Source organism: Leptopilina heterotoma, unplaced genomic scaffold (assembly GCF_015476425.1).
Source record: "Leptopilina heterotoma isolate Lh14 unplaced genomic scaffold, ASM1547642v1 Lhet_65, whole genome shotgun sequence".
Lineage (NCBI taxonomy): Eukaryota > Metazoa > Arthropoda > Insecta > Hymenoptera > Figitidae > Leptopilina > Leptopilina heterotoma.
The window spans coordinates 686834-703334 of record NW_025111152.1 but is presented as its reverse complement, the minus strand read 5'-3'; the positions used below and the strand labels follow the sequence as shown (position 1 = coordinate 703334).

The following is a 16501-nucleotide window of genomic DNA, read 5'->3' as shown; positions in this document are numbered from 1 at the left end:
GCTAAATATCTTCAGTCAGATTTTTTATATTTGTTCTTAAAGCAAAAAATGCACCCTGGGGCGAAATGTTAAATGTATTTTTACATATTGTTAAAAATGTTTTTTACATTTTTCGTTTTTTTGGATTTATTTGTTTAAAAATTATTTATTTGACATTAGGCAAGTACTCTGTCAAAAAACAAGATCGTTCACGTGAAATAAACCAAAATAGTATATTATATGGCAAAGCACGTAAAGCAATACTTTTTAGGTGAGGATGTCGTTTTCAATACGAGGTGTCGTTAGTGCGACGTAGGTGAGACGAAGACGAGCCGAAGGCGAAACGGAAACGAGCTGCAGTGAAGACGCAGGCGAGTCGGAGTCGAGCCGAAGTTGCACAGACAGCGAGTATTGTATTCAATCTCTCAATCATTTAATCTTTCAATCTCAATCTCTCAATCATTCAATCATTTAATCTTTCAATCTCAGTCTCTAAATCTCTCAATCATTCAATCATTTTATCATTCAAGCTTTCAATCTTTCAATCCCAATCTCAATATTAATCTCTATATTAATCTCAATATAAATTTCAATCTCAGTAAACTGCCATAAGGCAGTTCTACACAACTGCCGTGAAAAGACTTTTTATGGCAGCTAACTGCTGTAAAAAGTCTTTTTAAGGAGAGATTGGGATTGAGATTGTGAGATTGAGAGCAGTCTTTCAATCTCAGTAGATTGAAAGATTAAATGATTGAGATTGAATGATTGAAAGATTGAAAGATTAAATGATTAAAAGATTGAGATTGAGAGGTTCACTTTTTCATATCAATGGCGAAAAAAATAGCGTATGCGGCTCGCACGTAGCAATTTTTAGGTTCGGATGCTTTCAATACTCGCTGTCTGTGCGACTTCGGCTCGACTTTGGCTTGACTCCTACTCACCTGCGTCGCACTAACGACACCTCGTATTGAAAACGACATCCTCACCTAAAAAGTATTGCTTTACGTGCTTGCCACATAATACACTATTTTTTTTGAAATTTTAATTTTTTAACTTTATAACTGTTCTATAGCTTTTGTTAAATAAACACAGATCTTTTATTAACTAAATTACTTGTTTACGTATACTTTAACTTATCTACTATACTTAACACCTATCAGAAAATAGTTTTAGTAGGCGAGAAATAGAATTTAACATTTAGAAAATATCAGAAACTTTTTTATTGAAAGTTGTAGAGGACAAGTTGCCCTACAATCCCGTGCAGAAAATGCCCCACTTTGCCCTATTTAAAACAGGGTTCTGGTCGGGGCCTCGACAGTTTTCCCTATTAAAAATTTTATTTTTTAATAATGTTTTTAGAATTCCTTTTTGTTGTAGAAGCTATTAACAATGAAAGGCAATCATTATTTTAGTTATTTAATAATTTTTTTATTTTAGGGGTTTGACTAGAATTTCTGGCCAAAACCCCAAGTGAGGTGTTCACTAGATATTAAATAGGGCTCTGATCAGGGCCTCGACAGTTTTCCTTGTTTGAATAAAGTGTAAATGAATTAAGTTTTTTAAATTAGTTCCCATAATGAAATTATAAACAATTGAAGAAATTAATTAAACGGAGTAATTATACTACATTTTTAAGAATTGCTTCCTCATAAAGGAAGCTTTTTATTAGCAAAATTTTGGATTGTCATTTTTTGACATATTTATAAATTTTTTTTTATTATGCCTAATACTTTAGTACTTTATATATGCACAGGAACTCCCCGTATAAATGTTTTAAATAAATAAATAAAAATGTGTCTGTGTGTGTGTGTACTAACATTACATTTGCCTCAATATCTCAGAACCAGAAAGAGCTAAAGGCTTCAATTTTTTTTAAATTGTAGGTCTCCTCGGGGGACATAAAATGAGAGTATTTTTAGCCCGATTCATGAAGTTTAACGAATTTTTTTTTGCATTTTTAATTTTCCAAAAAAAACATTTTTTGACCATAATTTTAAAAAAATGTTAGGACACCTATAAATGTTTTTCTTTAGTTTTGTAGAGTTTTTTCAGGCGCATCTTTTGAGCCATCACTGAACATTTTTCGTCCATATTATCCGTAGATATTAAACTTTTAAAAATCTAAATTTTTGGAAAATAAGACTTTTTTTTAAAATTTTGTTGAAAAATGTAAAAGTAACTTTTAAAGTATCATTTCCAACTTGTAGAGCATTAAAAAACGCTTCGATTGACCTATTTTTTAACTTGATTCGACAAGAAATTACAAAATTATTGGTATTTTAAAAATAAAAAAAAATTGTCGAAAATAACATTTTTTAAATTTTTTTATTCAAGAGTTCTTCTTTAACTATTACTTAACAAATTATTTGTTTTTAATCCATATTAATTATAACAAAAGAAATATAAACAATTATAAAATAACAATTAAAAAAAATAATTAACTTTTAATGAAATTGGCTGAATACCAATTAACGAAAATATAAAACATTTTATATTATTTATTTCTATTATTATTATCTCTATGAGGAAGCAAAGTGTTCATGAAATATGAACACAACGAGATTTACGAAAAAAATCGTACAACTTGGCAGCAGTTTTTTTTATCTTATGGGTTTGATCAGAAATTCTGGCCAAAACCCTAAGTGGGGTGTTCACTAGATATGAAATAGGGCTCTGATCAGGGCCTCGACAGTTTTCCTCGTTTTAAAAGCATGTAAATAAATTTAATTTTTTAAAATTAACTTTTTTAATACAGTTATTTAAGTTAAAAAAGCGTGTTCTTTTAAAACACTTTATAAAATAATTATGGTAATATATTTAAGTACGATATTATAATAAAGTTTATTTATTAATAATAACAACTAAATTATAAATGACGAATAATAATAGTTATTAAATAATTAATTATTATACATTTATTTAAAAATAAAAATTATGAATTTAAAAAATAATAATTAATAAACAATTATTAATAAATTATACTTAATTAATTTTAATAATTATTAATTTATAGGATGAATTTATCATTTAGTTTGTATATATTATATTATTTTAATAATAATAATTATTTTATATTATATTAGCTTAAAGTGAGAAAATGATTCGGAGAGATTGTTAAGAGATTTAACACCTTCAATATTTAAAAACTATTTTTTAAACATAATTAATAAATTTGAATAAAATATTTATTAAATAAATATTAATTATTACTTATACATTTGAAAACAAAAATTATAACCTTTATTAATATTACACGGAGAGACTTTTAGTTAGAAAAATTACTTTATCGTATTTCGATATTTCTAATAAAAAGTAAGAATTTAGGGATAATCGAGGTATAGTTAGAAGAATTCTAATAAAGATTATAAAAAGACATAGTCAACGTCACTTTTGGTAATAAGTCTAAAAGTTTTTTGAATCTTTTCTAAAGCTTTGTACTAAAAGTGAAGATCTGGTGACGCTACATATATATAGCATATATAGGGTAGGGGTATACAAAATGCGTTACTATGCACGTGTATACGTATATAATACATATGTATATAAATATATACATAATTTATTATAATATTATTACACAATTCAATTGTTTAATCACTAATAACTTTTGAAACGTTTTTAACAAAATACTTTCAAGACGATGATGACGCTCGGTTGTTTGCTGAGTGTTCGCCTAACATTAACTGGTCTTCGGTTGTGAACTGAACTGTTATTAGAAGGTTTCCACCTTCGTGAAAATATTCTAATAAAATTTTGTAAAAATTCAAACTGCTTACCATTTCAGAGCGTGTTAGTATTGAAAATAATACAGTATCTAAAATTTTTTTACATTTAATAGTATTCAAAATAGTGGGTTTACAAATAAAAATATCAGAATGTATTATAAATAAGTTTCATATTCTCGTATTTGCAATTGTCTTAACATCAAATAATATTCTTTCTAAACTTTTATACTAACTTCTGTTCCCTAAAAATTACAATAGTAGATAAAAAAAATAACACTACTTATTATTATAATAAGAACATCATCGTACCTCGATTATCCCTAAATTCTTACGTTTTATTAGAAATATCGAAATACAATAAAGTAATTTTTGTAACTAAAAGTCTCTCCGTGTATAAAATTAAGGAGGCACAAAGGAGCGACAACCTCCAAAAGAAAAATGAATTAATCATAAAACCAAAAATTATATTTTTCAAGAATTATTAAGTTTTTCTATTCTTGAAATTATATTATTTTTTTCATTTTCACTTTTAAATTAGTCAAAATGACTATAATACCTCATTATGTTATTAATGAATATGTTCATTATGTTTCTAATATAATAATATTTTTAATTACAGTAATTTTATTGTAATTTCTTTTGAATAAAATTAACCTCACAAAAAAGGGCAATTTTAAGAAAAACTGACGAGGCCCTGACCAGTTTTTCCCTAAGTAGGGCATTGGTCGGGAACAGCACAGGATATTGATATATAAATATTTGCATCTAAGCGGATTATATTGTCTAAAAAAAATCATTTATGCAAAATTTAACCTTTCGCCCCTATTTCTGACATTAAAATTTCGCTTCGCGTCATTTTGTCCTACAATTGTAAAATACTTTTATAATATTGGATGTTAACTTTCTTTCCGTATACTAAATTGAAAAAAATTTATCCGCCACATTAGATTCGTCATTTTCAATTCTTAAAATCTGACATTAAATTCGGATTCAGTGAACCCAAAGACCAAATGTGTTACTTATAAAAAAAACTTTTTTGACATTTTAAGGCGCTAGCACAGCTCCTACTGCCTGCCTGCCTGAAGGTTGACATGGTAACACATATTAAGAGTAAGAGAGTCGGAAAATTCAAATTAAATGTTTTTTCTCTCTCACTCTTATGGCGCCTGCCTGCGCAGGCAGGCAGGCAGTGAGGTGAGAGTGTACCTTTAGACCGACATTTTCAAGTTTTTAAATCTGACATTAAATTAGAATTCAGTGACCACAAAAACCTTTCAAATATGGCTAAATCAAATTTTTTTATAAAAACTTTTTTTCGATCGTTTTTGGTCTAGAAACGATAATTTCACCAAATTACAAACGGGTTAAAATACAGTATTTTATATATACGATTTTATAGTATTCAATACTTGTAAATGTAATTTTTACAGTCCCCACCAGACGCCTAAGTAGACGAATCGAGACGTTGACGGTCATTAACATTTTCAGAGGGTAAATAACACAGTGGAACAATTTTAGAAAATTTTTTTTGGGTTAAGAGCGTTCGATGGTCTCTACAAAAACGGTACTGCCTGGTTTAAATGACGTAAAATTGGTAAACAATCATTTTCGAACAAGTTCTTCTCTGCACACAAGCACTTTTTGCAAAATCTGAATCCGAACCAATGACACAAATCTTCTTAATTACTTAAATCCAAAATATTTTTTTAATCTATGCAGAAACGCGGTTCCAAATTGGGAAATACAAAAGCAACAAAAGTAATGTAATGACAGGCGGCAAGACGTTTGTTACAGCCATTTGCCATTAGAGGGCAGAAGCATGCAGGGAGCGTAAAGGTACTGCCACAGCTCGCTGCTGCCTGCGCAGGCAGCAGAGAGCTGTGGCAGTACCTTAAAGGCTCAGCTGTTAAAATGATTCGCATTACATTACTCTGGCCTTTCCCATTTTGCAATCGCGTTTCTTCAAGAATTAAAAAAATATTTTGGATTTAGGTAATTAAGAAGATTTGTGTCAATGGTTCGGATTCAGATTTTGCAAAAAGTGCTTGTGTGCAGAGAAAAACTCGTTCGAAAATGATTGTTTACCAATTTCACGTCATTTAAACCAGGCTGAGGCAGTGCCGTATTTGTTGGGTGATAGCGGTTTGTCGAATATAATCTAGAAATTTCAGAGACCGTCGAACACCGTTAAGACTTGACTATAATGGGATAAAAGTACTACCCCAGCAGAGTAAAACCCCTGAAGGGTTTTGAAAAATTAGTAGCCGTTTGATTTTGATTGTAATTTTAAGTTTTGATAACTCAGTAATTTATTGAATAATGGCTCTAAAATCAGCTTTTGGTCAGTAAATCGTGCATTTTTGACAACTTTTCTATTTTAGTTAAGGTGCGCGCGTATTTTAAATATCTTTTGTAATAAATATTTACAAATAAATTTAGTATGTTTAAAATAATTTAATTCTACAAAAAAATAATTTAAAAAGTGATAATTCTTACTTTTGTACTGATTTTGGTGATAAAAACCACGTAATCGAATCAGCTTCGAAATAATGTCACTTAATTTATATACTACATTAAAATAAAAAGTTGACATTTTCATTTCAAGTGATAAAGTGCATAGTGCTATTTATCTCCAAATAGACCAAAAACCTTAAAACATTGAAATTTTAGTTTCCAAAACGGAATTTATAGACACTAATCTGACTTGAGTAAAATTTTTTGTTTAAATATTCAAAAGAGTTATTTAATTTTGATTACAGTAACGTTTCAGTAAAAATTTAAATAAAAAAATATAACATTTTGCGGCGTAGTGTGAAAAATTGAGAAAAATCGAATAATTTTCCCCAAAACATGAACTAAAGGTAATTTTTTAACCATAGTTCGTTAATGAAATTTGTTTATTGGAATAAAAACTACAATTTTACTCAAGAAAGTAAGAAGTTATTGTCAAAATACCAAAAGCTGATTAGAGCGATTATTCAATAAATTACTGAATTATCAAAACTTAAAATTACAATAAAAATCAAACGGCCGCTAATTTTTCAAAATCCTTTGGGGATTTTACTCTGCTGGGTAGTACTTCCATCCCATTATAGTCAAATCTTAACCTATTTTTTGGTGTTCCACTGTGTAATTTTTTTATATGGGTTAAAATCAAAAAATCGTTGAAATCTTGTCCTGGATAAATAATAATTTGGTTGTTAAAAATTCATGATTTTAAATACAAACATCTTGCAGAGTATAATTTTATCTACAATACCTGGTTATTTAATTTAATTTTTTATTGATACAACAGGTACAAAATAGTAAAAATATGTCCAAAATGTCATCGTGTCCCGTGTCCCTATATACATTTTACGATATAAAAAAATTTTTAATTCAATTTTTTATTATATAAAATAAAATTTCTCTTTGTGTACGTGTTCTCCAATGTATAAAGTGTAATGTAGAAAAGTGGTGAGAATTTTTATAACACTAAATGAGAAATTTAAAGAATTTTTAACGTGTCCCCAGATTTGAAATTTTTTAATGTCATCGTGTCCTCACACACATATTTACCGGTTTTCAAATAAATCAAGTACGATATAAATTTGATAATACGTGAGCATAGTATTGATGTCAAAATCAATTTAAAAATTAGTAAAATGATATTTTGATAATATTAAGAAAAGAGTACATCTTTTTTTTTGTCATCGTGTCCACAAGTTTTTTTTTAAAGGCGAACATTTTTAAATGGTAATTAATGTATAAAAAAATTTTCTAGTATATGTATATTATTTGTGTAAATGTACAATTAAAACTAAATTCAAGTTTTCGAATAATAACAAAAATAAAAATTCATGTTTATTATTTTTTGTCATCGTGTCCCGTCCGACATATCTATTTTTAGTAGTGAAGTCAGACGTTACATAGACAGAAAGAAAATTTCTAAAATCTATTTGGTTAGTTATCAAAAAATATTTTCAGAAATTCATATTAAAACGATTAACACGCTAAATAATATGTTATTATTATTTAACAGGTAAATTCAGTAATTAAATAATTAAACGAACTAAAAATTAATTATTACTATCAACTTTTTTTTGTAATTTCATTATATTGAAATAGGTTAAATATGTGATTACTAAAAAAAATATTATTAAACTAATAAGTATTCCTTGATCTTGCATTTTATGATTTTTGACATATTTTAGAACATAACTAACAAAACAGACAATTTTTTCAACATTTCAAAGATTTTATTTTCTTTTAAAAAGTTAGGCACATATTGTCGATTTTTTTATTTTGACCCATATAGTAAAATTTACTCGAAAATTGCTCTTCTTGCGATCGTTTTTGGTAGGTGAAACGGTTTGAAAGAAAATGTCCCTTATACATATTTACTGACATGGGATTTATTAATTTAATTTTATTTTCAATTTCTAATTACTTTGAAAATATGAGAAAAAAAATAATTCAACATTTAAAAAAAAATGTAAACCTAAGTTTCTTTCTTCATTTATAAACAAGTTTAATTTCTTTATTAATTACAAGAAAGTAACAAATTAAAAACAGGATTTTTATACTGGGAGAAAAATCTAAGGAGAAATTGGAAGCAACAGAAATAAATTTTTGAATTTCTATATTTGCATTATATGAAGAAATGAATCTTATCTAATCTAAATTCGAGCATAATCAGCAGTTACCTTAAGGAAAGTTGGCAGAAAAATGTTTTCAATGTAAAGATATATAAGAATAATTCACTATAATTGTAATTTAATAATTAAATTCTTATCTATACTAATTTTTTTTCAAGTTTTGCATTTTAAACAATATTTATAATAATTTTAGAAAATGAATAAGAAAAATAAATCCTTTACATAAGTTTGATCAAAATCGATACGTGAAAATAACTTTAATTTTTATATTTAGCCTAATACTTTCGATATCGAATTAAATTAAAAAATATTAATAAAAACGATGAGATAGTCGATCACTCCGAGTCAGAATTTCAAAAACAAAAAAGACAATTTCTTTTTTTAACGTTTCAACAGCACGGCTGTCCTCTTCAGAAATTACAATTTATTAAACAAATTTGATATAAATTATAAACATTTTTACAAAAAAGAATTTTCAAAAAGAAATAAATTACAAATATTATAAATTACTATAAATAAAAAAAAAATTTATCTCCTGGGTACAATTAAATTCCTTATTTTGTGTAAAATTTTCACCTGAACTTTTATTAATAATTATTTATTTTTAACTAGTTCATATTCATTTGAAAGTTACTGAAAGTTTTCCACCCAATTAATGGAGACAGTAATTAAGAAAAAGAATTATTAGTAGAGGACTACTAATTTTGTTTCTAATACTGAAATACAAACATGTGCGTTTTAACCAAAATCATTAATTTTTTTTTAATTTCAATTTAGAGAGATATATCAGTAATTGCATTAAGCTGCCCAGTTGGTTGATGACTGATAAACACAATCACTTTGCGGTGGATAAGCCAGCCAGCCATTCAGTAATGTTGGAGAAAGCAGTGTGAAGTAAAGAAAAGATGAATAGAATAACGGAATATACTCACAACTGGACGAGACTAAACGCATTGTAGACTATTGTACTTATTAATTATATTATAATTTTCCCCTTTAAAATCTAACAGTAATACTTTTGTCGAATTTAATAAAAAAGGAAATTAGAAAAAAATTAATAAAAGAACTTTTACGATTTTCTCACTAATAATCTCATTAATTCTTTTTTTAAATTAAAAAGGTAAATCATCGAAAACCCTATTCCCGATAAGTAAAACAATAAAAAATAATCACCTTCATATATTTATTTTTAATTATAAAACCTTTTCTATTCAAAACATCTCTCTATGTGTTTTAAATCTCTTTATGGTTTATAAGCAACTATAGAAATGTTCACTATCAAGATTTCTCACTCAGCCGAACGAGAAATATTTCTTGTCTATCTTGAGTGTTTATTGTGAGAGGCAGTGACATGCAATAATTGATTTTCTCATTCTATTAATTGCAATTTCAATCGTGAATGCTGAGGTGAGAATTCATAATTCAACCCATCATGCAACATGAAAAAACAATTATACTGCGCAAATCATTAAAATAAACATTTTTATTTTAAGTCTCGAGAAAAGTATACAAGAATGTTAGTTTTTGTTTTTATTATTAATTAATTAACTTATAAAATCAAATGTACCTACTTTTGTTTTGATATAATTTTTCTTATTTCGGTAAGAATTCAAGTTTTAATTATGTTCTCAATGTATGTACCAATTCAAAAACATTTTATTTAAAACTATATTAATTACTTACAACTTATCTAATGAAGCAAAAATTTTGCAAGAGAAATGTACAGTAGAACCTCGATAAGTCGAGAACCTCTATATAAGTCGAAGAAAATGTCCATTCCCTTCCCTAGAAGCCCAAAAACCTCTGTAACTCGAACTTTGCAACCTCTATAACTCTAAGTAATTTTAATTTCCCTTCAACAACTTTTCCATGTATTTAAACCTCTATAACTCGAAGTTAGTACATACGGCCCTTTTAAACCTCTATAACTTGAAGGTTTTGTTTTTCGCAACCTCTATATCTTGAAGCTAATACAACACAATTGTTATCAAACAGTGGTTCCTGTATTGAATTTTAAATTATTATTATAATTAACTATAATAATCGTCGTATTCATTCTGTCCAGTCTGTCCACACCTGAAGTTAGTCATGGTTATTCTTTTGTTTTTTATTCGTTTTGATAAAAAATAGAAATAAAATATGAAATAACGATTTTTTAAAAAAATTCATGCTTTTGTTTTTTTATATGTTTTGATAGATAATATTACATTTCTTTATTTTGTTATTATTCTTTTAATTTAATAATATTATTTTTATTTCTTAAATAATTCAAAAATATTTTTATTAATCTAAAAAAATTATTAATATTATTATATTATTCATTATTTCCTTTGTTTCTAAAAAATTAGCATTTTGTAACAAACAGTTTAAAAAATTAACAAATGTAAAACCTGTGAAATATTTTCTTTTTTTTAATATGAAAAACTTTATTACTTGACAAAATTTTGACTTCTTCCTAGACTCTAAAGAATATTCTGATTAACTCTAAAAATGATTAGATACTCCAAGAAATGTTACATTAAATTTATTTACGAATTTCTTTAATTCTAAAATTATTTGAAAACATCAATAACTTCTTTTCTAAATAAATTTTAATCATTATTATTTTCCCACAGGAATAAATTATTTTTAATAATTTTTGAAAAAAGTTCTTTGAGAATTTTAAAATACATTTGTTTACGAAATTTAAATTATTCAGAAATTCTTCAACTAAATACGAATTAAAAAATAAATACTTCAAATAATTTCAGAAAAAAATTCAATTAAACTTTTTTAAAATAATTAATTCTACAGAATTGTTAGTTATAAGTATGAAAAATACAAATTTTTAAAGAATTTGATTTGGAACCATTTTAAAATTTAATTATTTCTTAAAATTCATTCATGCTATAATGCTTTTAATATTCAATTATTATATATATGTAGAACTTTAACTGAAATTCATTTTTAAATAAATTTTTATTAGATAATTCAATAATTTAAATGCAGAAAAAAATAATTTATTGAATAATTACAATTTCTTAAAATTTAAGTCTGATAAAGAATTTTATCAAAACAATTTTTAAATTCATTTTTTGAAGGCACAAATATCAAATATGAAATTTTTTGCAAAGTTAGCAAAGCAGTGATATATATTTTGTAAATTTCAATTTTTAACGAAATTTTTTTTAATTTTTGAATTATTTTTGTGATTAAGTACCAGTTTTTATTGTTAATAGGCATTATTATTAATTATCTATTAATACTAGGAGAAACTACACGCGCGTTTTTTTAGCTGCTATGTCACCTGTAATAATTTCAAAAGATAACATTTTTGTAATTTTTCATAAATTTTTCGAAGAATTTTTTATTGAAATTTTGTAAAGATAATCGAATTTCTTTTGAGTAATGATAATAATAAATTAAATACTTTGTTTGGCAAGCGTGACATTTACTACTTATTTATACATATTATTTATAAAAAAATTTTAAATACACTGAGAAAACTGGAGAGTCAAATTCAGAGGTTCAAAAAGTGTATGTTTTCTTTGCTTATGAAGAGAGTTGAATAGTCCTTCTAAAATAAATTTTGAATTGATAATGGAAATCTACTTGTATATTCTCTCCCATTATATCTGAGGGTTAAAAGTTGCGCAGAAAATGTGTACGATCTGATGCGCGCGAAATTATTTTTCTGACATTTTATGTATTTAATTTAGGGGTTAGGTTGCCATATTTATTCATTTCGCGCCGGATAAGAAAGGGATTTCTCAAGATGGTTAAATTTGTCCCTCTGTTATAAACTCATTTTCCCTCCAAGAGAAATGGCAAGAATATCTGTCAATGGTGTATTTGAACATTTAGATTGTTATCCAATAGCTAACTCTCAAATATCAACGATTTGTCCCTCCAGATGTTTAGTCCAATACTCCAGTTTTCTCAGTGTACAAATTTCATAAAATTCAATTATTTTTTTAATTTTTAAATAAAAAATTATTCCAAAATAATTAATAAAAAATAATTTTTTCTCGATAGTTTTTTAAAAATTAAATTATTTAAGAAAATCACTTTTAAATCTGCAAAGTCTAATTATTGTTAAAAACAGGAAGAGTTTGAAATATATAAAATCTTTTCAATGCTGAACAATAACATTCAGAATTTTCTTATGAATTCTTGAAATTGAATATTATTCCAGCACTTTTGACAAAATTTTCTGACTTTTTTCTGATTTCCCTGAATAAATTTAGAAAAATAGTGATTTTGTGTAGAATTCTTCAGAATAATTGAATTTTTGAATGTTAATGACATGAAAATAATATTAATTAATTTTGACTACAAAACTATTAGAAACAAAATAACAAATAAATAATTAATTGTAATTAAATGTAATTTATTTTTGATAATTAATAAGTCAAAAATAATGTAATGAACATATTTTTCATTATCTTCTTATTGGCATTCACGCTTTCATTAATTTTCATGTGACATGTAATGTAAAAATTACATTATTGTTATAATATATATGTTAAAAGTGAAACAAGAAACTTCACGCGCGCTTTAGGGGCCGTCCATAAATCACGTGACACTTTAGGGGGGGGGTCAACAAATTTATCACGACTTGCAGATAAAATGGCGCTAATACATGCAATAGTGTATCACATGGGGGGGGTGGGGGGTCAAAAATGGTCAAAAATAGCATCACGTGATTTATGGACGGCCCCTTAGCGCGCGTTATTTGGGCTAGTTAATAATAATGTTAATAGTAATATATTAACAAACGTAAGTATAGAAACTTTTCTATTGTGTATAAATATACAGTATGTGAAAACCTCTATATCCCAGTAAAAAAAAACTAATTCAAATGAATTGAAACGAATTAACATTTTTGGTAGGCTCCAATTCGTATTTGTCACAAAGCGGGATTCACTCAAGCTCTTTGTGAATTCTTTTTAATTCATTTCAATTAGTTTTCGTTTACTGGGATATGTCGAATTATATTTTCAGAAACCTATATAAGTCGAAACCTCTTTAACTCGAAGTTTTCAGCGTTTCCTTCGAAACTTCGACTTATCGAAGTTCTACTGTATATAGTATTTTCAGCGGAAGTGTAAATAAAACAATCTTTTCAATTTTAATTTGATTATTTCTAAGAAGATGAATTTTTTTCAATATATTTTTATAAAAGTTGCTCAGTATCGAAATATATTTTTTTTATGAAACAGAAAAAATCACTAAGTTTTTCCCAAGGTTCAAACCAAGGTTCAAAATTCTTAAAAAGTTTTTTACTTTCTAATTGAATGAAAGAAGTGAAATTAGTTTAAAGTTGGCATCGATGCCAACTTCAGCAACTTAAATAATTAATCGGTACTCAATGAAATTTGATAATTTTATCTTTTTCTTATAATATATTGAATAAATTGAGCTGATAATTTTGTGAGGAAGTCTAAAATATAATCAGGAAGAGTAGTGATCTCCAAAGTTTTAACATTTTTAAAATTAATCATTATAAAAGCTTTAAAATTATCCAAGCCTCCTTTTTTTTAGCAATTTTAAATTGTTTTATACCTCATAATTACTTTTAAAAATATTAAAACATTGGCATTTCACTACCCTTTCTTCTTATTAAAACTTTATTAGTAGTCTGTTGTTTGTTTCCTAAACTAACAACTGTCATAATTTTAATTTTACCTTTAATGCCTCTTTCTCTAATTTTTATTCATTTCAATTATCAATAGCAATAATAATCATAAATGACATCATAATTACTAAACAACACCTAAATAGTTTTTTCATTTCTACATGAGACTTTTAAAAATCAATGAATTTACATGAAGAATTTTTCATTTTAGAAAATAACTTTCGAAATTTTCTTTAAATTATCAACGGTGACGTTTTAAAACTAAAACATAATTTTTAACGTAAACAAAAATAAGAATAATTTCGTTTATGAGAGAATTTTCATGCCATCTAGGCGGTAATTTAATGAACTGTATTGGCGCGAAATTAAGAAAAGGACAAATTTCATTATCAATATATGAAATATATCTGTAAAAAGAGTGTAAATTTCTACCTATAATGAAGGTGTTTACACCGTGTGGTATAAATTTATTCTCTGCGCGAATAAATGGAAATATTCTCCACGAGCATATATTCGCGCCTGCGCAAACACCTGGTCAAGGCAAAGCCTTTCACTACACAGCTGTAGGCAAACATTTTGCGCAGGCGCAAATATATGCTCGTGGAGAATATTTCCGTTTATGCGCGCAGAGAATAAATTTATACCACACGGTGTATAAACACCTTCAATATTGACTAGAATTTATGTATACATTTTACTGAACTGTTATAGTGAAATTCTATAGAATATTTACTATTTAAATTATTCTATATATCCTATAACATTTTTTTGACTCAACAAATTTTCTCCCGAATAAGCACAAAATTCTCAAACATTTTATCGGATTGAAGAAAATATGAGTCTTAAAATATCTTAATTGTAAACTATTAAGTCCAGAAACTACTTTTAAAAAATAAAACCACACAGCAGAAAAATCAAGTACGCAATCATCATTAATGAAAATTAAAAAAAATGATTTATCAACTAAAAATATATGGAGATGATATCGGGAGAGAAAGGATATGAAATGTTTTTTTTTGTTCAAGGGGATATTACCTCTACACTTTCGTGCGGTGCGCCTAATTGGCGTCACGTCAACTCCGTCTCCAGTGACTGGGTTGCGTGGCATGCAGGATGCTCCTCCTGCAGGAACATCGCAGGACACGCCGAGCCGAGTCGAGCCGCCACCAAATTCACACAACGGATAAAGCCCACAGATAGATTCATCCCATGCACCAACAACGCCCCAAAATAAAAAATATCACACCCCCCACCAAAACCAAACCATTTTGTTCTGTTAGTGTTTCCAAAATTCGTGCTGGCGAATTTACAGTACTATACAATGAAAACTTTGCTTCTCTCAAAAAAAGATTAATTGTACGACAAATCAAATTTATTCTTAGGGCATTAGAATTAAATCGACTTGAATTCTTTTTGAAAAATGTTTTTCTCTAAATAATCAGTTATAACTTTTTGGGCGTTTTTGGCAATTACTGACAAAAACGATTATAAATAAAAACGTGAAATAATTTTTAAAAATTTCGATTAAGCTTTTAGAAAAAAATTACTTCCATAGAATTTTTAATTAAAAGTATGAAAAATTCAGATATTTCAAAGATTTACAAAATTGAAGGGCTGGCTGCAATAAGGGGACGAACGCGAGACTTGGAACCTGTGGCAACCCTGAAGTAATTCACCCCACACAGCACTGAAAGTTTCCTAAAAGTCGAAATTAACTTGATTGCAACACCTTCAGACTCTTTGGTTGCGAAGTTCATTAAACTTTAAATAATTCTTTAAATGTTATTCACTCTTTTTAATGTTTGACACAAAAGTTGACTGAACGTTACATGAAAAGTTTAGGAGATTTAAAATTTCTTTAATGTGCGACTCCAAGTAAAATTTCTGATATTTCGAAGAAAGTAAACTAATTAATTTAGATGCGCGCGCTCAAAAATTATTCAATTATTATTTAATATCTTTTTTGTTTATGAAAATTTTGTATAAACATAATATAAACAAATTTTTCGTTTTTCATACACGGAAAAAAATACTAGGCTAAAAACACATGAGCGTCTGTTGTGTATATTGCACGCACACTACCATGCGTGATTAGCTTAGAATCCATCCTATTTTCGCATGGTGCTGTGGCAAAAGTCACAAAAGCCATGCATTTTTAGTAAACTCCTGTGTGATATTTGCAAAATGGGCTCATGTAAAAATCGAACCAATAGACTCCATGCATTATTAGGCTGATTTTTTTTTCCGTGTACAATAAAATTTTATTACTTGCATCAAGGCGAATCGATTGGTCTATATATAAAGTATAAACTGTATTAAAAATTTAGAGAATTAATAATAATTAAAAAATCACAATTAAAAATTAAAATTAAAATTCATTGCATTAAAATGTATTTATTCGTAAAACAATATTTATAGAATGAAATAATGTTAATGCTTTCTTCACGAGGAAGTAAATCTTGTTGCTGATCGCAAAGAGGAAGCAAAATGTATTTATAACAATCTATTCCTTCATCTTTCCTAGAATACAATATCCACGTGAA

The 16501-nt window shown here is 26.9% G+C and overlaps 1 protein-coding gene across 4 annotated transcripts in view; it reads right to left on the bottom strand.

Moving 5' to 3' along the window:
* Positions 1-16501, bottom strand: part of LOC122509964 (microtubule-associated protein Jupiter) — a 222786-nt gene that overhangs the window by 10400 nt on the left and 195885 nt on the right. For 3 of the 4 annotated variants that reach the window (XM_043624319.1, XM_043624320.1, XM_043624318.1), the window contains exon 4: positions 14994-15080. The exons of the other annotated variant lie outside the window; for it this stretch is intronic. In XM_043624319.1, coding sequence (XP_043480254.1) covers positions 14994-15080 — 87 coding nt within the window. The remainder of the gene's footprint in view (positions 1-14993; positions 15081-16501) is intronic. 4 annotated transcript variants of the gene reach the window in all.